Here is a 22970-nt window from a genome sequence, read left to right as displayed (position 1 = left end):
AATGTTCCTCTTCGATCCACGATACAGGTGGAATCATGGCTCCCTGTCACATGCCAACATAGTAACGAAAAATCAGTGACTGCAAGTGTGCTGTTGTTAGTGCCACAGTAAATACAATCATAAAGTGTCACCTCTGACCATATGGCCTGTACTTGCATGAAGGCCAGTCTTTCAGGGTGCCCTTTTCCCTGCTCTCATCCCTGTCTGGTGCCTCTGTGCTGTGTTCTGTACAGTCCGTTTTCCACAGAGGTATGTCAGGGCTGAGCTGTGAAAGCGCTTTGTCGCGGGTCCCCAATGAATGGCGGGCTCTGGGAAGCGGCCCCTGCTGTCAATGCCCCAGCTCCCGTTTCAGGAGGCTGCCTGTAATTTTACAGTCCCACCGAGACAGGAAGCAGCCAGGCAGCTCCCACACAGACTGCCCCCCCCCCCCCCCCCCCACAATTGAACAGGATGGGAGCAGAGCACACAGCGTCTCTCTAGAGGGATGCAGTGAGAGGACTCGGTGCTCCGGGCCCTAAACAAAGCCTTCGCAGGAACAATGACCGGTCGCACAAAGCCCCCCAGCTCCTTCACTGAAAGATGGCAGGACAGGGAGGAGGTGTGCCAGGGGCTGGCAGAAGAGCTTTCCCCCCTACTTTTCTAGGTGACCTAAATATCTGCTGGAGCTTTATCTCGCTGAAATCCCCGCCATATGAAACAGCATATTCTGTCCCTCCATCTGGCCTGGTGGGAAGGCATATTGTGTTCATACATGGAGACCTGCTTTGTTTGCCTCCCACACCTGCAGTGAGACATTGTGACATGGCTAATGGGCAGGAGAGGAATCCGCTGTCCTGTGAAATGAAAATGATTTACGTCAGGATCGATGAATCAGCCTTGTCACGGAAATAGACTTGCTATTCACGTCTGAAAATGAGCAATCTCAATATGTAGAGATGGCAAAGGCCTCTGTGATGTGGGTCAAGCTTGAAACCGCGATTGCAATGTTATTCTTGTCCACCCAACAACATAAACAGGAAAGAGAGCCTTGTCTGTAAGGAGGAGATGGCCCAATGATGTTGTGTGATTAGATGCGGGTCACCGTCGATCATTCGGTGCTCCTCCCCCATGTCCCCGAGGGTAATGAAACACCTAGTAAAAGCTCCCGTGAGCCCATAGCACGAGAGAAATCTAATGCATTTCATTAGGATATATGAACAGCAGAGTCTTCTTTCCAGAACATTCTCTCCCTCTCTAAACAGAAGGCAGCCAGACCATCAGCAGTCAAATTATCCACAACAGAAAAAATATAAAAAAACACACCTTTGCTTTGAACCCCGGCTGCTATCATTTCTACACTACCATCTGACTGTAATGGGTGATAAGTAACATTTGGATCTCTGCGATTTTAGTTCTTAATTGTTATATCAAGGGTTCAATGCTTGTATTCATCAAGCATCTTAGAGCAGGAAATGGGTCTTTCAGAGTAGGAAATAGGTCTTAAGTGCTCTAATATACTGATGCAAATTGGATCCTACCTTTAGGCTTAGGAATAAAAGCTATTCATCAAGATTCTTTAGACTTAAAAGTCCTCCTGTCTCCACAGATATTTAAAAGTCCTTGTAAGCTGTCCTAACCTGTTAGGATTTCCAACAGATGGCTGCTTTGAAGAGGCACGCACAAAGTTTTCCAGGAGAGAAAAGATGTTTTGCAAACATTGGACAACACTGAGCTGTTAAAAAGATATTGGTTGGAAAGGAAGGTTATTTTATTTGTCACCACCATTGTCAGAGATGTTGAAATGAAAGTCATTTTAACTTTGTGCTAGGGAGGGGGAAAAGCTTTTATTTGAGCACAATCTCACAGAGGGTGTCAGATACTCTGTGATAACGCGCCCCCCCCACAAAACCATGGCTGACAACTACATTCCTACAGCAGCTTGCAAGTGCATAGCTCATAGAGAAATCCAGCACATTTATAAAAAGCTAGTGCGTATTTGTGCAATTCTGCACAGTATCTGTAAGCTGAAGACCCTTGTTGGCATATGTGGAATTACCTTGACTATTATTATACGTGGAAAATTGTGAATCAATATTATCCACAATGAAGAAAAAAATCATAAATATTCATTTATTTATTTAAACTTTAATAATATGACTGTCATTTTGATTATTGTAGCACTTTTATTATTTCCTCACTTTCAGTATGGCGCTGTTTATTGTAACCCTGTTATGCAGACACCTCTATATTAAACGTAGTCTGGCTATTTTCTGTATATGTACTGCTGTCCATATTACATACACCTATCTCGCCTTTTAAGTCCCTCTGAATAGCAGTGTGGAAACAGAATTTATGTAATAAATTCATACAATAAAAACATACATTCAATACATACAGTATGTACCAGCACATATGATTCTACCTGTACATAAATAAACTAATGGAGTTTGTCTTGCTTTGAAAGCTTTCTCAAAAAGAGAGGTTACTGATGATTTCAACCTCAGGGCCTGATAATGTTTACACAGTGGCTATTTTGTTCATTTTGTGCCCTAACACCATTATCTAACACCATTACCCACTGTTCCTCCTGAATGGAGCACATAAATCCACAGACTAAGAGAGGCATAATGGCTCTATGGTATTTTAGGAAACCTTGGAAAATAGAAATGAATAGATGACAGTTAGCATTCTTGCTTTTTATCTTTAGTCCTTAAAAAGAAGGTAGCCTCTTTGATGTGGGTTCAAGCACAGTGCAGACAGCAGAGTGATTCAGGGCAAAAGAGAGGCATAACTCAGAAAAACATTTTAGTTCCCTTATTGATTTCATTGATTCATTCACTGTTATTTTTTCCTCTTCATTGGTACATCTGTTTTAAAGACTCTGGTGTTGGTAAATCACTGGCTCCAAGCCAACCCCATCAAAACAACAGCAACCCACAAACGAGGAAACTTGGGAACTTTCACAACTGTTCTCCACCTTCTCAAACAGAGACTCATCGTGCATTTTGGATAAGGAGCATCTAGGGGAGACAAATATAGTCCTACATTGGTCCAGTCTTCTCACAGTAGAGCCACTAATGCATACACATTACATTATTGGCATGTAGCAGATGCTCTTATCCAGAGGAAATTACACATTTTACATTTTTTACATGTTACCCATTTATATAGCTGGATATTTACTGAGGCAATTCTGGGTTAACTACTTTGCCCAAGGGTACAAGAGCAGTGCCCCAGGAGGGAATTAACCCAGCAACCTTTTGGTTATGAGTCCTGCTCCTTAACCACTATGCTACACATCCCCCCCTGCACTGTTGTAACCCCAGGAGCACAAGCACAGGGGGCATGCAGAGGCCACGGGTGAGGTGGGGTTCCCCACCTGTTGCCAGCGAGTCTTTGCCGAGGGCAGCTCTTGTTTGCGGATGGACTAAGAAGGGAGAATGTGAAATCCCTGTTACAGACAGGAGGAAATAGGATTTGCCATTCCTCCCCCTCCCCCCGGATGTCCCAGCAGCTGTTCAGTATTTACACTATGCCAGTGCTTTGTTGTGTAGGATGGTCTGGGGTGCTCACATAACAAAGGACAACCTCGTGCCTGACTTACCAGCCAATACAGCTCTGTACATGGGCATCACTTTGTAATTACGTCCTAATACGATGTGTTTTCCTCTGTTCCTCTTATAACTTTAACGTATTTATTAGGTGAAATGGAAATGTTAAAAAAACTGTTTTACAAAGCATGGACTGGCATCATAGTGTTATGTCTGGGTTACATACAGACTAAATCCAAAATTAGACCCACACAATCCCTTGTTTCCAATAGGGGCCGTATTACACAGCTCTGTAACAGTAACCTGGCTTCATATGTGCAAATTGTCAACACAAATCCCACAAATCCATGTATTTATGTAGATAATATAGTGAGAATTCAGATTGCATGTGCCAGTACAGGGGCCAAGATTCCTGAATGAATCATGTTTCTGTGTTTCGTTGACATCTAGCTACTGCTACCAGCGTTGACTGCTCATGTCAAGGATGGGTCTGTGGTGGAATAGCCGTGTAAATATCACATTAAGAACATTTCACAGGCAATGAAGAAGTGCCCTGCAATTCAATTACTTTCCAACCCATTTCATCAAGCCTCATTTACTCCTGTGTGTGTGTGTGTGTGTGTGTGTGTGTGTGTGTGTGTGTGTGTAGGCTATCCCATTACCAGACAGTAAAATGAAATGAGTACAAAAGTTCATTACCACAGTGACTGATGCAAGGTGTGGCTGCTTACTCTGTGAGCAAATGTCCTTGACTGAAACACAGCCTGCCTACACAAGCTTTAAAGCTGAGGGACGTGCAGAGAGCACAGTTGGGTATCGAAACAGATTTGGGGTTGGATTACACTGTTTATCACACTTAAAGATTAGCACTGAAGTTCACATACTGGTGGATTAGCTGGTGGACAAATCTTAACAAACTGTGAAAGAGAAAGAAAAAAAAAACAGGACAGAGGACTAAGCATTTCATCACAGTCAATCCAGTAGATATTTTTCTCTATATCCATTTTTGCTCTATATCCTGCCACTATCTCTTTAAGCAGCTCAGCAAGTGGATTAGGGTCCATAGACAGTTATGGAAGGATGTCCATTTTTAAATGAAGAATATGGAAGGTAAGCAGTCCCATACAGCTGAGCTGAGCTGTTTTCATATGGATGAATATGACGGTATTCTGATCTGTGTTGAATCTCCATTAGGTAAATGTGACATACCCTCAGCGAAACATGCCTGTCTGTTGTGGATGAGGTTAAGGTCAACATGGGCCAATCAATTGTTTTACGTTTATATAAAGACTAGAATTCAGTCAGTCTCGCCTTGACCTTATGAAAATCCAACAAGGATTGAAATGCCATCCTTTCAGTAAATACGTATGTTTTCAGGAGTGCAAGAGTTTACAACAGAGCACTGGCGTTTCTCCCTCTTTCATTCATTTTAAATGAGTGCATATGTGAGTCATGGCAATTTGGCAGAATAGCCACAGTCATACTGCACAATAATGAGTATAATAAAACGTAATAATGTAATGAAATGATGTTTGAAATGAGGACAAAATTACTTTGAGTGTGTCACCAGAAATATCGAAAGGGTAAATAAAATACCTCCACATCTATAGTGATACATCATCAAAATGTGAGACAGAAACAATTCATTCAGCAGGTTGGGTAAAGAGCATAATTACCTTTCATACAGCTAATCAGAATACATGTGGATAAGAGATATTCAGCTACACACACTTCAGGGCTAGGAATAGTTTTAATGAGCCAGAATCCTTTCTCTAACACAAGTATGACTAACAAGACAGTGGGTTGAGGGGTGGGAATAGTATTTCTGTGTGATGTACATTTGATATCAGCTTAACTGTCCAGTTAATGCACACTCAGACGACACAATTGAATAAGTTCCTTAGCCAAAACAGGAAGAGCCCTCACTCTCTTTTGCCATGAAGCATTTGGGTGAGTCTTGCTATATGTACTCAGGGCTTTTACTCAACAGCTTTCCATTCGGTCTCTTTAATTTGAAGGTAAATCCCAATATGTTGATTTTCCTTTTATGTTAGGGAAATGCTATTAAAACAGTCAACTACTGCCTGAGGACAGAACTGCAGACAGTTTAACCTCTGATTCAGTGTTTTCACCTGTTTAACAAACAAGTTGATGATCACTGAGCCTGAAGTGCGCAAACATATGAGATAAAGTGTGTTGTATCTTTCCTGATTCTAATGAACCCGGTCCAAGCAGTTACAACTTGCAAATGCAATTTATTTATTGCACTGAACAGGAATGTGCACTTTTCATAAGGTGACATCTCACACTCAGGATCTACTCAGATAATTGTACAAGCGGTATATGTAAACCACGCCCCATATAGGACAAAATGTACTTAAAAGAAAGAATGGACAAAGATCATACGGAAACTGTACGTATCTTTCATGCAAAAAAATTCCCACATCTGATCCAGTATTGATACAAATAATTTGATTCAAATATTGTAAAGGTACCAGGTTGTTCATTATGTGCATTAACTCATACAAATAATTTGATTCAAATATTGTAAAGGTACCAGGTTGTTCATTATGTGCATTAACTCACAGAGTGAAAGTATAATTTCCCCACTGCATGCTTGAGACAGTCTCCTGGGCACTGCTCTCACTGCAGCTCCCAAAATGTGGTTGCTAGGCAACTATTTTTATCAGTGTGGCAAGGCCTCCGCTTACAGCTAACGTGCCCCTTCCTTCATCAAAAATATTAAATAAGTATGGTTCCACACATATTTGATCACTCTGCGAGGTCTAATTGGAATCACCTGCATAACCTCAATATGGATAGTGATGTCAAAGATACTTTTTTTGGTTGTAAATAAGTAAGTTTTGCACTGAAGCAAGTTAGTAAGTTTTACACTGAAATCTCTGTTCCATTATTACTGAACTTTAAGAGATATGCTGGAGGCATGCGAGGCTCATGTGTTTCTGAAGGTTCTGATCAATAGGGGTATGTGTGGGATCACTCTGACCAATGGGTCAGAATTAAAATGCATTCCAGGCCTTTTCTGTTTGTGAATATTCCTAAAAACTGGAGCAGGGACTTGAGGAGGGAACTAAGCTATTCCACTGAGAGAGGAAGGAGTACACAGCGTGGGGGTTACTCGTTTGCCACTGAAAAGATACCCTTTTGTGAGAATCTGGTTCAAACTGGATTTGGAGGCTGAATGTTTTAATCTCTGGTGGAACTGGCTAGGAGTCCCAGATGCTCTGATAACTAGCTTCGTAACATGTAAAAAGGCAACATTAACCCAGAAAGATTAACCCATAGCATTGTCTTGTACCTCGTGAGCCTTCAACCTGAATACTTTGGTGGTTTATCTAAGCAGAGGCTTCAGATGTCTCCAGCAATGGGAGTGGGTATGCAGCTCTTTCACCAGTCCTCTCTTCTATGCAGAAGCAGACGTTATTAGTAAGTCACGGCCTGGTCATATCATAGTTAGTCTACAACAGAGACAGCAATACCATAGACATCATAACCTGTGGAATAGGGGCAGCTAAAGTAGTTAATGTTTCATAATTATCTTTTCCCTTATTTCTGCTGAAGATTTGGATAATTCTGGATCTTCAATAAACCAAATTTGTTTACTGTAACAAACCTTTACCATTTTCCTATTGTAACATAGAGTCTATTTTCATGTGTTAGAACCCTATCGAACACTACCTTTCAGATAGAGCAAGAACAGTGATTTACATATTTCCAGTCTTTTTTGTCTTTTTTAGGGAATTCAGCAACCAGCAAAGCCTCTAAAAATGGTCTTAGAGACTAAAGTGGTTATTGTGGGTGGGTAAGAATTCACTTTGGTGCAATGTCTTCATAAATAAAATTTAAAATATGTGCCATATCATGTTCATAAGTAAGGGATTTCTAAAAATTGGCACTTAACCCAGATTATTATCATTATTGAATCTGTAATAATAACAACAACAATAATAATAATAATATTAATAATACATATTGTTATTAAAGAACAGCTTTGTCACACACCTCAAGCAGCTATATCCACGCTATATCCAAGTTTTTGTTAGAAATATGGAAAAAATGAGTGTGAAGAAAAAGAGATACACGAGAGACACATTAACTCGACTGTCGAGTAATAGTACCATGGTACCCTCTCAGACTTGGGATTGCAACTGGGAGGGTATAGGCGAGGCTGTCTAGAAAGGATGCGATACTCGCCGGTTGCTGCTGGTCTATGGAGGCGTACTTCCGTTCATTTTATGTTACGTTGCTGACCTGCAGGTGCTGAGGGATAGCGGGTTTGGCATCAGCACCAGCCTCGTAACAAGAATAGACGTAAATACTTCATTTCTTCGGAAGATGGTAGCAAAACAGAGGATCAGAATGGCAAATGAGAAACACAGCAAAAACATCACACAGAGGGGGAACGTTGCGAAGACGCTGGTAAGACGTTATTTCTTCACGGTATGAACCGCACATTCGCGACTATCCTGAACTGGATACAAACAAGGCTCGTTATTCACGTTGAATTAAAACATGTCTGAAATGTGTGAAAAATAGATGTGTTTTAAGTGGTGTGCCTTTCTAAGCAAAATTAACCCCTTTTAATAAACATCGACATTATGCCAACGGTGTGCCTTTCATCTGTCTGTCAACGTTGTATCATTGCATTTCTACAATAGGATAAATTGTGTCTGTACGTAAACATATGTGTACTGCTCATTTATTGATGAATGACAATAGCAGAGTGCATTTTCAGTAGCCTACATCATTTGGTCACAATCTGAAAGCGCGCAGAAAACATAAAGCTTTAAAGCTGTAAATCGGTACATCCTCTTGGTAGGTGACATCACCTAATTCATCAAGTGTGCAGCTGGAGGCTAATGTGCAATGTTTATGGCTTTTGTTTTGATGATTGGCGTTGTAAATTCAGAGCATCTATTTGTTGTATCGTGTTAGTTGGCATAGGACAGTTCAGGTTTGTAGCCTGTTTTGCCCAGCAGTGCATCAAAGGAACATTTGTGTTAGCCACTAACTTGTCCCCAGATGTTATCAGCGCTAGTGTCCAGATCTGATATGCAGATGCTGTAGACCTAACGTGTCGATTCATAGATGTTTCTTCCTCATGCATCAATATAGCCTGCTCCTTAAACTTCTGTGAGGGTACCGTTCAGTGGTATGTAGACGATCTGTCGGTTTATACATAAGTGGCATAGCCATTGATGGAATATTTGTTTGTAATATGTTTTTGTACATATTGGACTTTTTTGTTACTGAAGTAATAAAAATGTTATACCTTAATCTTAACAGCATTGGTATAATGCATTTAATCGAGAAGAACTGAATGTCCCATTTGTTTAGACCTTTAAGTAATCCTTCAGACAAAGTACCAAAGCAAGGTTTCACCAGCATCCTGCATATTGGTTGTTTAATGGTTGCTTTCAGAACTATCTGGATGCATCCAAATGCTTCCTGTTGGTATTCCATGTTATAAAAGGAGGTGGCAAAAAGTAGCATGCATTATAACGGGTAGGGTACACCTTCAGTTGGTTTAACCGAGCATTTGAGGTTGGAACTCAAGAAAGCAGTTTGCAAGTGCAAGAAACACTTCAGGAAGCATCTTGGATTTTCAAAACACTAATTACAGGGATGAGAACAGTTTTTTTCCAGTTTTATTTAATTTATTTATTTTAATTGATTGAACTCTTTTATTGACTGTTTTATTGTCTTTTAGTACACTTTTAAATATCTTAGGAAAGAATGGACCCCTGAGAACTTTTATGTTATGTTTTATGTTTGTTGTGTTATGGTTTTTGTTGCCTGTAGAGCAAGTGTGAAGATGAATGATGTATGACAAGTGTCTGTCTGTTACTATATGTGTGTACATGAATTAGGACTCTTTACTGCAAACCAAATCTACCTCTGGGTATAAATAAAGTAACCTGAACCTGTTATGACCCTTGAATTTTGTGGAATCAAATTCATTATTGGTGACATGATTGGCTCGGAGGAACTAACATTACTAAAATCAATGTTTACCTTTTTACAATTTTTTAAAGCAGAAATATGTGTCCACTGTTTTTTTTTATAGCATGTTTTTGTTACTGTTTACTCAGGGGTATAAGTAAATACGGAGGACACTGTAGTTTTAAAGTTGGGGTTTAGGGGCAAGTTGTAAGAAAGACATTTTGGGACATGCTGAAAAAATAGTTCAACACCAGCATTATTTACTGTAAAATGAGGTGAATTTGTTGCTCCCTCTTAACAGCTTAAGTGCTAACATTTCTTGGATTTATTTTAGAACATCTGGATATGTATAAGATCAGTTGGGTACCATTTAGCCTCTGGTGAGACATAATGCAGGGTCAAAGAAGTGGATTAGATCAGCAGTAGTCAAACAAGCAAACAGTGGTGCCTCTAAATTTTAGTAAATCAGTTCTAATCAGAGGCGTTCATTCTAGTGCAATGGTAATGTCTATAATGTGTGCAATGAGTGTAATGGTACAGTTATACTAACACTGTCATTGCCATCTAGATGTTGTGATGCATTAAATGGTCAAATGAGTGGTAATATGAATACAGACTTTTTCCATTTTGCTCATCAAATCATATAGTATGCATTTTTAGCGTTTCTGAACCATTGCTGAAACCTCTAGATTGGTTACATGTTTCTTACATCATCTTTTTTTCTAGGCAGTCGACTTTGCCATTCATATATCCCAAGCTCCTGATACACAGGGTTTCTGTGGAGCCTGTGCTTCACTCAGGAAAGGTGCTGACTTCAAGCCAAGGCACCTGATCCTTATCACTTTCAGTTCTGCTTGCGCAGACAAAATGTAAAACTTTAAATAACTTAAGTTTGAACGCTTCCGCAAAGGAAAAAAGAAAAGCGTGGAATGCGTGTTAGACAAATGAACACAAGGTTACGTAAAGCTGTTTCTCACAGCTCAAAGAAAGAATCTGCAGGGAACACATGCAAAAAATAGGCGTATGTATAGAGAATTTCAAAAAGCTCTGATTCATTACAAAATTCAAAACTGGAGACCGAACCAGCATACTGCCAAAATGGTTTGGTCTATTTTTGAATGTGTCTATATTCATTTTTCATGTGTACTCCCCACAGGTTCTTTCTCTGTACTTACTCATCTCTGATGAGATATTGTGTTTTAGCACGATACAATTAAGCCGCTTTTAATTTTCTTGGCTTGCTGCAAGGATTTCTCAAGTTTCATACCTCTCAGCTTTTGTACTACTTTAAAGTCACTTAGCTTCAGGGGCTGGTTGTGTTCCTTGCCTTGGCATCCTCTTTAACAGATTTTGCATATATGTTGTTTCCATTGGAAATCCTTATTTAACCGAATGGAGGGACTGTTTTTTGCAGGTCGTTGACATCCCGATGATTATGCTGTCAGTCTGCTGAGCACACAGCAGAACCACATGAGCCCTACTGAACTGAGGTCCATCTGTGTTTTCATTGTGGAGACTGCAGTAACTGTTGTGCGTTTGCTTTTCAGCGACCGCAGGAAGAGAAGTACCCTGTGGGGCCCTGGCTACTGGCTCTATTCGTGTTTGTTGTTTGTGGATCAGGTAAAAACAAACCCTACTCTTGAGAGGTAACGAACCCTACCAGCTCACCAAGTGTGTCTCAGAAAACACTTCTTTGAAAATTATTTGTGAATATTACTAATTTTTTTGTCTCATCATGGGAAAACAATAGCGTATACAACACCTTTATGTATAAAGTATAGATGGCATTTAGTGAATTGATATACAAGGGAAATGAAAATACTTCAGGTTACTGTTCATGACATTTATAGGTCCAGCTTCTTCTGCAAATTTTGTTAATCCCATTGATTAAGGTATTTTCAGATCACCTGTGGTAACTTCAGCTTCACTGTGTCCTTTACGGCAGCCATCTTTCAGATCATACAGAGCATCAGAATGGGCATGTGAGCCTTTGACCTTTGACCTCAGCGGAGTGTCTTGCCCCCGGGGACCAGGGGAGGCTGTTCGCTACAGATTGGAGGGGAAGTGGAGGTTCCACCCGGATTTTCTCACAGGCTGTGTGTGGAAAAGAGGAACTCCTTGTCCATGACATCACCATTCATATGCTGACAGTGCCCACAGCTGAAGGGACAGAGTGCTTTTATACTGACTCTGTAGTCAAACCACATGGGGGGCTGGTGTTGGCCCTTGACTTGTTTTGCCATTCCACTGGTTACTGTCCGTTTGTGCCATTAAGTAAGTGATCGCTGAATGTGTGCCATACTCTATTTATATATTTATGTGTGTCGAGTAAGAAACTTTTTCAAATAAATGGTAAACTCATTTGGCGTGTGTGGGATCAGTTCTCTTGTTCCGTTGTTTTACCAAGATGGGATTATTCTCCTGTGCAATGCAAATTGCCTGCTCCCCCTCTCAGCCATGATTATGTTAGGCATAATCAGTGTGATGTGTAAGCATTTCACATTCACAGGTTTCATATTTCCTACTCAGGTAATTTCATTGGACAATAATAGGTAAACTTGCGATGAGGTAATACTATGAGTACTGAGTGATTTGATGTAACCAGTCCTTGGCAGTGAATGATAACATTTCCACTGTGTAGGTTTCAACATCTATATATTGTAGTTATGTTTGGTGTGTGATAGTACAGTAATCTTGATTTGCAAATCAGAAGGAGACCTTTGTCTTGTGGTCACGTTATTTCATTAGGAATACTTTAAAAAAACCACTTGCCACTCCTCAGTACCTTCACAGCAGTCAGTGTGGCCACTGGCATGTAATCTAATTCTGAAATTTTCATATTTAGAGGTTCAATTTGGATTTTATACTGTAAGGAAACATGTCGCTTGTTTGGTCTGAAAGCTTGGGACTCAGACAGATAACAGTAAGTGTATTGTCAGAGTAGCCTTAGTGACTGATTGGATTAAACATCTTAACAGCTCCTAAGCAGCAATTTAGTTGTCTTGTGTATTAAACACTATAAGGAGTCACTTTGGAACCAGAGTGAAGTGATGTAACTCTTGGACAAATTTACTACAAGGAGAGCAGCGATGTGGACACTACCCTCCAAAAGCCTGCAGAAATGAGAAATAAACACAAGGTCAAATTACTTGACTGCCTCCAGCAGAACCCCCTTCTCATCTTCCAACACCCCTCCGTCTTGTTGTGAGTGTAGCCATCACTGATGTGTTCAGATATCTCTGTGGGAAAGGAAGGTTCCCTCTCATGCACCCCTGCAGAACTTGCAGTCTTCCAAGTTATCATGATAGCCCATCAGATGGTTTATTCTGTTACTGATTCTCACATATGGACCTATTTAATAGTATGTTGTCTGCTATACAGATGTATGGACAAAGTATAAACACACCAGTACAGTTTAAAATGTGATTATTACCTAAACCTGCTTTGTGGTCAGATTACCATTGAGCAAGTTAAGTTCCACTGTCAGAAGGTCCACTGACAGTCCCCATGGTATGTGTTGTGATACCATAGAAAGTACTTACCTATGCTCTTGAGTATTTCAAACCACATACTTTAAGCCTACAACCCAACTCTGCTTCTCCAATCAATGACCAGCAAGTCAGCTCAGCAGACCTGTAGGACTGCAGTTAATAACCTGGAGTGCTTCCAAACTTTTACTGAGAAATCCCCTCTACACTTCATGAGGTGACACTACAGAGAATTTAACTGCAGGACAGATACTCATCATTAATATCCCAAAATGCACAGAATGCAAGGCAGGTGTGTAAAACAGTATGAGATTGGCCACGTCCTTTCATTTACAGATTAAAATTATCTTCCCAGCTACTACATGTGATATAATAATAACAACAATAAAAAAGATTAATACCGTATGTTATCACTTTATCTAGCATGTACAAATAGAGAAGGGAGATGCATTCCCCAAGCATTCCTTCAAAGCTAGATGGGTGCGGATAGCTAATAGCACTGACAGACTCAAGAACAAACTGGAATTGTGACAGGCTCATTTCAGCCAGAACCAGAAGAGAAGAACAGGAAAAAGAAATTGAAGTAGATAGACTGATATTTTTTTGTATATGTATGTATAAAACCAAGGTGTAATTTAAAAACTTTAAGAACAATGAGTTGTTGACAATGACAATGAGTGTCCCTACATTTTGGTACATAATCTGTTACAAGAGCCACAACTCATTTAGATGAGTTGGTAGAAATCTTTGTGCACTCATGTATAATTCAATGACGTTTCATTATGGCCAAATTAATAATAATAATAATAATAATAATAATAAAAATAACAATAATAAGTTTGTTATCTGACTCTTTTGCACACGGTTTTCACAGCAGTCATAGTGTTCTAGTGTCTCCCCGCCCCTCACATCATTATAGAAAGGTATCAGCATGAGTGCACACACACCAAATTTTACACAGGGGCGAGATTTGGAACTCCTACCAATCAACGTACAGCTGATGACTGTGTGTACCTAAATCACATCTACCAGAGCCAACGCACCACCCCACTAACCCCCTAGACTGAGAGCATCTGAGATCAAAGTAAGAGACATCAGTTAAAAATGCTACCAGATACACAAAACTCATACCAATATAATGACTTCAGACTACCAAAATTTCGGTTTTATTTTTTTAATTTTTATTGAAAGTTGAGAAGTGCAACTGTTAAGTGCAACTGAATGTTACAACTTTGTTTTATGGTTTCTGGTTTGAGGAACATGCACAAAAACATAAGCATAAGACTTATACGTATATGCGAAATCCAAGTCAGACCTGTATTATGTTAAGAGTTTGCTTAAGTTTGAACATCCGGAGTGCCTCACTGTCAAAAGAAAAAAAAATGCTCACAATGGCGCAATACGTAAAATAATTTCAAGTGAAGAACGGTTTACAGTAGGATTTAATGCAGCCAATGAAAACCAGTTACAGTTCACTGTTACTTAAATGTCCTACAATGTTGAGAAGCTGCATTCCTGATTTACAGCACTTAAAAAGACTGCCCAAAACTTGCTAAGGTTGGACCATTAAACAGCCTCACTTCAATCTGTACAATCTAAATTCTTACAGGGTTTGTTTCGTTACCTCTCCTTCAGTGACGACTATTATACAGAGTACTTACACTAACTACACAAATAAACACGAGTCTAACAACCCTCACTGAAACTGAGCTGAGCCAAATGTTTTCTCTCTCCACCCTCAGATTCGTGCACCAGACGTCACTGGTTGGAAACACAGCCTTATGTTAAACAGGGTGGGAAAAGACTTCAGATTTATGAACTGAAATGCACTGCCCTTCCTTCAGTTAACCTCCTTCATCCCAAACAAAGAATAATGATAACAGTGATGTAAAGATTACAGTCAACTTCTCTTATGCCCTTTCCCCATGCCAGATGGGGACTTATTTGTCAATGGTCCTCAAAGATTCTTCACATTTGTCACCAAGAAAGTGCTTGCTCTTTTATTAAGCTCACAGCCTGGAAAAGATCGGTATATTTACACTACAAAAAAAAGTGAAGCGTGACAACACCTGTACAATTCCAGAATCACCAATCAGAGCTGACATCACTTGAAATCCTTTGACACAGGCACAATGATTCTTTGAGCTGTTTCCACGTGAAAATTGGTTTCTTGATGATTCCAGCAGTCCATGCATTTTGGTAAATAATAATTCAACTTCCAGCAGAGGTCTCTTTATCGAAGACGATTGTCTGAAGTGTGAGGAGCGTCTCTCTGGAGAATATCAACATGTCAAGTTTTGAAGGTTAAATATGTGCAAATTGGGAACAGATTCCACCCGCGCCAGCAGCCTGTGTGTTCTCTCTGTAGCGTGAGTCTGTTGGGGTTTTTTTTTTTTGCAGGCAGCCGGGACGTGCTACGCGGAGGGCCCGGAGCTCTGGGCGGCCGGCTGCGCGGGTTGGACAGGCTGCTGCGCAGCGGTCCCCGCCGGCTGCGCGGACGCCGGCAGCGAGCCGCTCTGGACCTGTGCCTGAAACTGTGCGAGTTGCTCGGGGCTGGCCAGGGTTTTCAGCAGGTTGTTCTCCTGCTCCAGCTGTGAGTTCCTTTCGATGAGCTCCTTTATCTGTTCTTTCAAAACCTCCACCTCCTCCCGCACGGCATACATCAAGTGACTCTTCACTAGATCCTAGGAAACCAGAAAGCAAGCAAAGTACATATTAGTATTGTTTAAATGGGAAGCATGAAAACCTAAGACAAATGTATGCCATTATTGCTATCACCTCTATAAACAACACTTAAGGATGGAAAAAAATTAAGGAAAAAAAAGTGATGTCAGGCTGCAATAACGCTGTTCACATCCATAGATTAAATCAATTCAAATAGCAGATGGCTAATGGTTATATACATCTCAGAAACAATATGCAACAGCTGTTTAGAATAAAAAAAAATAATACAAGAAAGAATCTATGAAATTCAGAACTGGCACAATAGCACTATCTGTATGTCAGAACAGTTACAAAGAAAACACTCTCATATTTAGATTTGTCTGCATGATAAGATTTTTGATTAACTTTTGTACATAGTTTACTAGAGCATTGTACTTCACACACTGAAAATACACTCAAAAAACACCAGTTTTCACAATATAAGTGGCATAATGTCATTTCACACTGCAATACAATAATGATTATTAGTTGTTTTTTGTTACTTTAATTTTATGCAATACTTATTCTAATTATATTTCAAGATCATTATAAAATAAGAATAACAAATAGAATTTATGTTTTAATAATTTCTGTAGCAAACCCACTATGTATACTGGCATGGCAGAAATATGTTTGAATTCTAAAATTACAAGATGAAACTACATAAACTGATGAAAGTTGGCAGCCAGAGGACACAGAGTAGGAACAAATTTTGTTCAGCTGGGCAAATCGTTTTAATACTGCAGGGATCCACACCTCCACAAAGCGTCACCAGAGGAAGAAAATGGCCCCCAGATACAGGAGCCAATCAGTGACGCTGTTATTTATAACTAGGCGTCAGAGATTCCGAGTTTGCCTAGCAACAGTCAGAGGAGAATATCGTTCCAGCCGCGCTATAAAGCACAGTTGTAATACCAAAAGAACAATCAAGGAGGTGGCCCAAACTCAGTGTCCAGAGGGGTAAATTTCGCATTGCCTGCCTATTTAAACTGGATTCAATCTTGGTAAGGACCAAAAATTGAGGGTACAAGAATCCTCGTGTATGCCACATTTTTTCCTGTTATTGAATAGGCGTAAACTATGAATTGCCATGTCATCTTCACTGTATTCTGTAGCCTATGCTCCAAATTAAACGGAGAATTTGACGAGATGATGCGCCGAATAATCATTTAATTAGGCTGTCATACTAACAAAGTACTTTAACGATTGTAATTGCCCAAGAATTGATACAGTTCTCTATTTATGCACGACAAAATGCCAAACCTGATCTGCGCTTACGTGGTGGAACGACATATTGTACCCTGGTAATAACTTGTGATGCGTCTAATTCGGATTGAATGATGCACTCTGTGGATTAGGTAGGTGAGAGCTACATACAGCTAAAATCCTTTCATGAGGGCAAGCACAAGTCACTGAACCTTGACGTGAATCTATTAGAAACAAATTTTTTATATAGAGTTACAGTTACATAAAATATGATTTACTCACCATTGCTTGTTCAATTTTGTTGTCTATGGCCACCACACTGGCACCCGAAGAACTGAAAGAGAACATAAACGCAACACATCAGCAAGCCATCTCAAAAAAAAAACATCGTCACAGCACACCTTGCAATCTTTATTCGTTAAAACTGAGCATTTCCGCCTTGCTGCTTTCATCATTCAACACTGATTATGGATTCAGTATACTGACTGGGTTTATACCACTAAGCAAAACATTACAATTACATCAATTCCATATCTCAATCCCTCTATCACTCACATACAGGTATCCGATGCAGTAATCCAGGGTCCGTGCTAGGATGTTATGTGTTTACACAAGTAAATATGAACGACTTACCAGACAGGGTGCGAGAGCAGCATCCTATACAAGCTTACACAATATACACTACCCTGCTAGCAACGTTTAAGTCACCACTGATGACATCTTTTATAGACTGCATCAAAATGGCAGTAACATCATAACTGGCAAGGCAAATACATGTCGATTATCAGAAAAAGCAAAAGCATACTGTCATAATATTAACACTATCTCATACAAGACACCATCACATTCAGCAGTGCCGCTGGCTTTATACATACTATTTGCTAGAGTTATCCCCCCGTTACTAAAAATGGCATTTACCTATTATCAAGACTGACCGCCGAACTCTCTGCACTCAGCAACGATGACAAAAATGATATCGAAAAATGTCTCAACTGGCAAACACCAAGATCCATTGCCACTGTGTAGCATGGGGTATTCATGCTATTTTGTCCATATATACAAACATGCAGGATAGCAGACGTCCTCTTGACGCTAGTCAGAAAATAAAATCACATTCTCCTTCCGTTTCGATCGCGTTTTGGGGGGAATTGCTGGTTACCCGACAGAAAAAAAGATCGCATCCAGGAGAGCCCGTTCATCTACTAGCGCAGCACAAAGAATCTCCAAGGTCAGCTCATCTCCGCTCTGCTGAAAATCTGCAGCCTCCATCATATTTGCATAATTTATCCAAGAAAAACAGCGGAGCGCTGCATCCCATTGGCGGAGAGTTAAGATAATTTGACTAATCTATGCTGGAACGCCCCCACCTGGAGCTCAGCCGACTCCCTCTGTATAACACACTGTATTGAAAGAGCACGCAAGGAACTGGGAGAAACCGGATGGAATGAGTAGACTTGACCTAAAAATTTTATACATTTTTTTCCATAAGCGAAACATATTACTGTTTCGTCCGATTTCGTCCAAGTAAGGATTTTCTCCAGATCTTGGAGAAAATGACTACATGAATTATCTTTCGAACAAGTGATAATTTGCTCTATATACCAGTAAATACCAAACAAAATGCATCGAAGTAATAATAACAATTCGAAACAATGTGAAGATATTTCCAGTAAAAACATCCGACTGACTGTTTAACTTATCTGTGTAAATAAAAAAGTGATAGTGTTGCAGGTGCAGAGACGAATAAAATGGCTTTCTATAAAACCTTATGCAACAATACTGCCGCCCGCCGGCTGCTGAGTGCAACATCATTCCCCATCAGTGAGAGGAACCATATCAGCACTGATACACTAGGATTTCAAAGCTTGAGCTGCGTCAAAACATTGCAAACTACAGTAGCTTCTTACTAATTCAAGGTTGGGCAACCATTCTTCTGATGCCATGGTAAAGATGGACAGCTTGACAAAAACCTGCACCAGCAACTATTATGCACAAAGTTAAACCAAAAATGTGCACATATTAAAATAATGGGTCACTGTTTAACCAGTTAAATAGATCTATTTTTCCTATCCTAAAACACTCCACTGGTCGTGTAGGTCTACCAAAGAAGTCAAGAGGATATTTTAATGTGCAAAACTGGCAAAACTGCCTGCCTTAATTTACAACATACACTGTACTGCTCTGAGAGGATGGTCCATCTGTTTCATGTGGTCTATAGGCTGCTATGGCGTAGAGGCATTCCAGTATTTTTCAGCAGTCACTTCTGTCAAAAAAACCAGTTTGTTCCAGTCTTTGGGCAAACACTCCTCCTGTCATTCAGCCAGCACTATGAGATGGAGCGCATGACTATCTAATCGACACTCTGGAGCATCCTTCCTGCGTCAAGAGCCTTGTGTTCAATGAACTATTCAAAAACAACAGCTATCCGTTATTTTGCGCAGTGGTCTGAGTTCCAGCGCAGGAAGCTGTAACTGGGGAAATCAAATCCATATGAAAAATGCATGATGAGCTAAGCTAGAGCGCTACAGCAAAAACTGCAGCGGGTGGGCTAGATGATCACACAAAGTGCAAAAGCAGTCAACGCACATTCTGTCTTCTGCCCCTTCCTGACATTTGCACAAGAATTACTCATTGTTTCAAAATAAATAGCCACCCAGAGCGAAATGGACTGCAGAGTCACCCCCACGGGCCAAAATACCGAAACGAGCTCTCAGCCGTTTTTCCGTTCAGGTTTGATGCTCAAAGGACAGGACTGCAACGGGACCCTGACTGACGACTGTCAGGAAAGTGGCCTGTGGTAACCCGGTTAGACATGAAGGTTTATCCAAATCAAACTTGCTTTCAAAGAGGTAATGAAACGCGGCTCCGATTTAAGAAACATTGGGATACAACTGAAAAATTAATTGGACACTCAATGGCATACTGAGCACACAGGCCATAACCGACGGTGTAAGTTCTGAACACCGTTCTCACGTGCCATATGGGCTTACACCAGAAAGTCGCAGTACTTTACAAGTAAAGCTACCCCACTCAAAATGAGAGCAGTGGAGAGCCCATTCCTTCTCCATTTTCTGTGTAGGCATCTTAGAGCTGAGCCAGTACAGACCAAGGGAAAGAGCGTGTAGCTACAGCATGGAAACTGTGTGGAGGTAAGGACTCGACCTACTCGTGACTCTGACGGAACGTTAGGTCCCAGCTGCTCACACCACGAACAGTTTGCTGTATCGCACACCAACAAATTAAAGTCTGTGGCAGATAGCCATTTTCTTCTGAGGGATTCATTTGGGAAATGTCAGGGATTACATGGTATTTGGTGAATACGTGAGTACGTGCACAGGCACGCTCTTGAAGAAGGAAGCCAATATTTGAAATATGTGTGCCCTTTTGTAATGTGGATGTAACTACTACTGGACTAGGACAGAAACTGACTTTTTTCATTTCCCATTTTCTTTTTTTAAATGCCAAAGAATTTCATTTTTTTTCCACACAAAAACAGTTACAGTGAGTCTATTGTGGGTGTGTTCACCATTATACACATATGGCTGAATGGATGTAAGAAAAGTGACTGTATCTGAACAAGCCTTGCAATTAATGTGACTAATGCCATTGTTTTATTTATCAATTATCTCTCTACTGACAGAGTAGTATGCAATTTCCTAAAATGTCACGGATCTACCAAGAAAATTGTAGATACCCTGACACTTGCAGATGCAATTATATGCCATTTTGTCAGCCCATGAACAAGGAATAAAACCTGGAACTGTGTGAAAACCGATCCAGATTTCTGTTTTAATTTTAGTTACCGTCTATTTCTTGATTGAAATACTGTTTAGTGTATGTTTTATGGCTTTTTTCGTATTATTTCTTAATTTAGTGAGCACCTCACGTGCCCCTGGGTGTCCTTGTCTAGGGGAGGTACGCGAGTGAGGGCGGCGGCGTGAGACAATGGCGGAGCTTATCGATGTCGTGTGCCATCAGCCGCGAGGATAAGGGATAATGCTGCTGCCACAGCATACCTGCGACTTTCCATTGCAGAGGGCCTTAAGCTTCCCCCGGCACAGGGATTAATGCCCAACAAAGACAGAGGCACAGCGGGTGTACCGTTACACTTCGCCGCCCCCCCTGTCCTCCCGTGACCTTCACCGGGTTGGAGGAACCCTCCAAATTCACCTTGACACACTTACAAGGGTGAGCATTCCCAGTGCCAGACTCTTGTCAAACAACAGAGCAACTCATCCAGTTCCTCTCAAGCATATTCCACAATATACCCCCACTTACCGCCTCTCCAAACTGAATAACAGCCCTGCTATCCTATTATCATACCGTCATGACGCAAATACAGGTCAGAGTACTGCTATGAAGTAATACAATTACGACAAGAACAAATTCAAGAGGTTCCCGGATATACTTAGCTGCAAAACCTGTTGCTATTTATGTACGTACATTTATTTTTTAGGAAAGCAAACAAGTATGAGGATTTCGGATATGATGCAACATTATTGCTATAAACCTCATTTATGGACAGTGATGAGTAATGAAGTTTCTGTGTAGGTCAGAGAAGGGTCTGGACAGGGGGGATGATGTGACTAGGGTTGGGTATTGTTCGAATTTAATCGATTCCGATTCCAATTCTGATTCTGCTTAACGATTCCAAGTACCCTACCATCATCAAACTTAAACAGCCGGTGACCAGCTGTTGAAGGTCAGGCCTGGTGAGTGTCAAGAAAGGTGCATACGGTACAGAAATGATGCGATATCCCCTGCTTATCAACAGGAGGACGCCTTGGTGCCAGCGGCGTGTTGGAAGACCGAGTGGCACGCTTTAGCTCGTCACCTGGGGCGCTGGCGGCCAGCGATATCTAGCCTGGCGAGGCGTTACCACCGAATACCGTCCCGCCAGTGACAGGTGACAAAGCTCGTCTGTCCGCGCCGCACAGCACAGACAACGCTGCACGGCAACGCGGCTAATATAGATCACTCACCCTAATTAAAATCACCAGCCCTGCCAGCCGACGCCAAGGACTTCGCTAATCGGCTCAAGGTGAAGTTATCTCTTCCGGAGCTCTTTGACGGGAAGCAGGTTTAGGCCAGTTGAACGGGGCCAAATATAGACCCGCTCCTGGAACAGGGGCTTTGACCCCATCTTGGCGCTTCGCCTCCGTCCCTGCTGCTGCCCTCAGCAGCCCGCCGGGGCTATTTCGGCCTGCAGGAAGTTTCCCTTCAGGCAGGTGAGGGCCGAGGTCAGGTCACAGCAACCTGGGGGGGGGGGGCGGAGTCCCGTTGCCGCCCATTTCACCCAATCAAACAACGCCTGGTGGAATGGAATCAAAAGCAACTGAGGGCGAATGTGAAACGTGAATATGAAATATGCTCTGTACAGCTGCAGATTAGGAGCAAGCCCGCACATTGCCCATCAGCTAAAAAAATAAATAAATCACAACTTTTTTATCACCATCATAAATTACTCTTGGGTGAGAGTAAACAAAGACCCATTGTCAAAGTGTTGGCATGACATTGCTGTTCACAGATAGCTAGTTCTCCTCTCATTTGGGAACTTGGCTCTACCTAAGCAGTGGCCATAGCCATACAGATTGCATTGAGTGGGCAGAAGATTAATCCAACGCTCCCGATAATCAACTTACAGCAAAAGAACACCGCTGCCAGTCCCAACACGCTGTGCGTTGAACAAGCCAAACACAGGAAGAAAAACTTAACTGCACCTGATGTTGCCTCAATCTCAGAGGGGTCTTTGCAAGCCCGTCTGACTGCCAAGAACACACCAGAAACAAACCTATACTACCTTATGCCATCCCTCAGCCAAGAGAACTAATTTTGACTGAAAGCAGTTTTTTTCATTTTTTCATTCCACAGGAAATATAATATAACACCTTAACAATTTTACCTGTTTACAGGACAGTTCCAGTCAATGAGAATAAATAAATAAAACTCACTCATTCATTCATAATCAATGCAGCTTTTATTAGACTGCAGTCTCTTCCACCTGCCGTTTCTTGTGTGGCTGTTGAGAGGGATCCTCTCATAAAATATCTCAGGCGAGGGTGAGGTTGCAGTGGTGACA

At 41.1% G+C, this 22970-nt stretch overlaps 2 protein-coding genes across 5 annotated transcripts in view; one reads left to right on the top strand and one right to left on the bottom strand.

The window, feature by feature from the left end:
- The first annotated feature begins 7718 nt into the window (after positions 1–7718).
- LOC118788940 (stress-associated endoplasmic reticulum protein 2) lies at positions 7719–11777 on the top strand. The gene is made up of 3 exons (XM_036545159.1): positions 7719–7970; positions 11042–11114; positions 11440–11777. Exons 1-3 carry the CDS (start codon positions 7887–7889, stop codon positions 11478–11480), a joined length of 198 nt encoding a protein of 65 aa, XP_036401052.1. The 5' UTR covers positions 7719–7886; the 3' UTR covers positions 11481–11777.
- Positions 11778–15378: 3601 nt separating this feature from the next.
- LOC118788917 (TSC22 domain family protein 1-like) overlaps positions 15379–22970 on the bottom strand; it is a 42208-nt gene continuing 34616 nt past the window's right edge. For 2 of the 4 annotated variants that reach the window (XM_036545121.1, XM_036545124.1), the window contains exons 2-3: positions 17174–17225; positions 15379–15666 (exon numbers count right to left, since the gene is read on the bottom strand). In XM_036545121.1, the coding sequence (XP_036401014.1) occupies positions 15397–15666; positions 17174–17225 (322 nt within the window). In that variant the 3' untranslated portion in view covers positions 15379–15396. Of the gene's footprint in view, positions 15667–16290; positions 16385–17173; positions 17226–17809; positions 18170–22970 lie in introns of those variants that run through there. The other 2 variants (XM_036545123.1, XM_036545125.1) reach the window with 2 other exon arrangements.

Source organism: Megalops cyprinoides, chromosome 14, assembly GCF_013368585.1.
Source record: "Megalops cyprinoides isolate fMegCyp1 chromosome 14, fMegCyp1.pri, whole genome shotgun sequence".
NCBI classification, from domain to species: Eukaryota; Metazoa; Chordata; class Actinopteri; order Elopiformes; family Megalopidae; genus Megalops; species Megalops cyprinoides.
The sequence above is the reverse complement of the archived record's forward strand: the minus strand, read 5'-3'. Positions and strand labels throughout refer to the sequence as shown.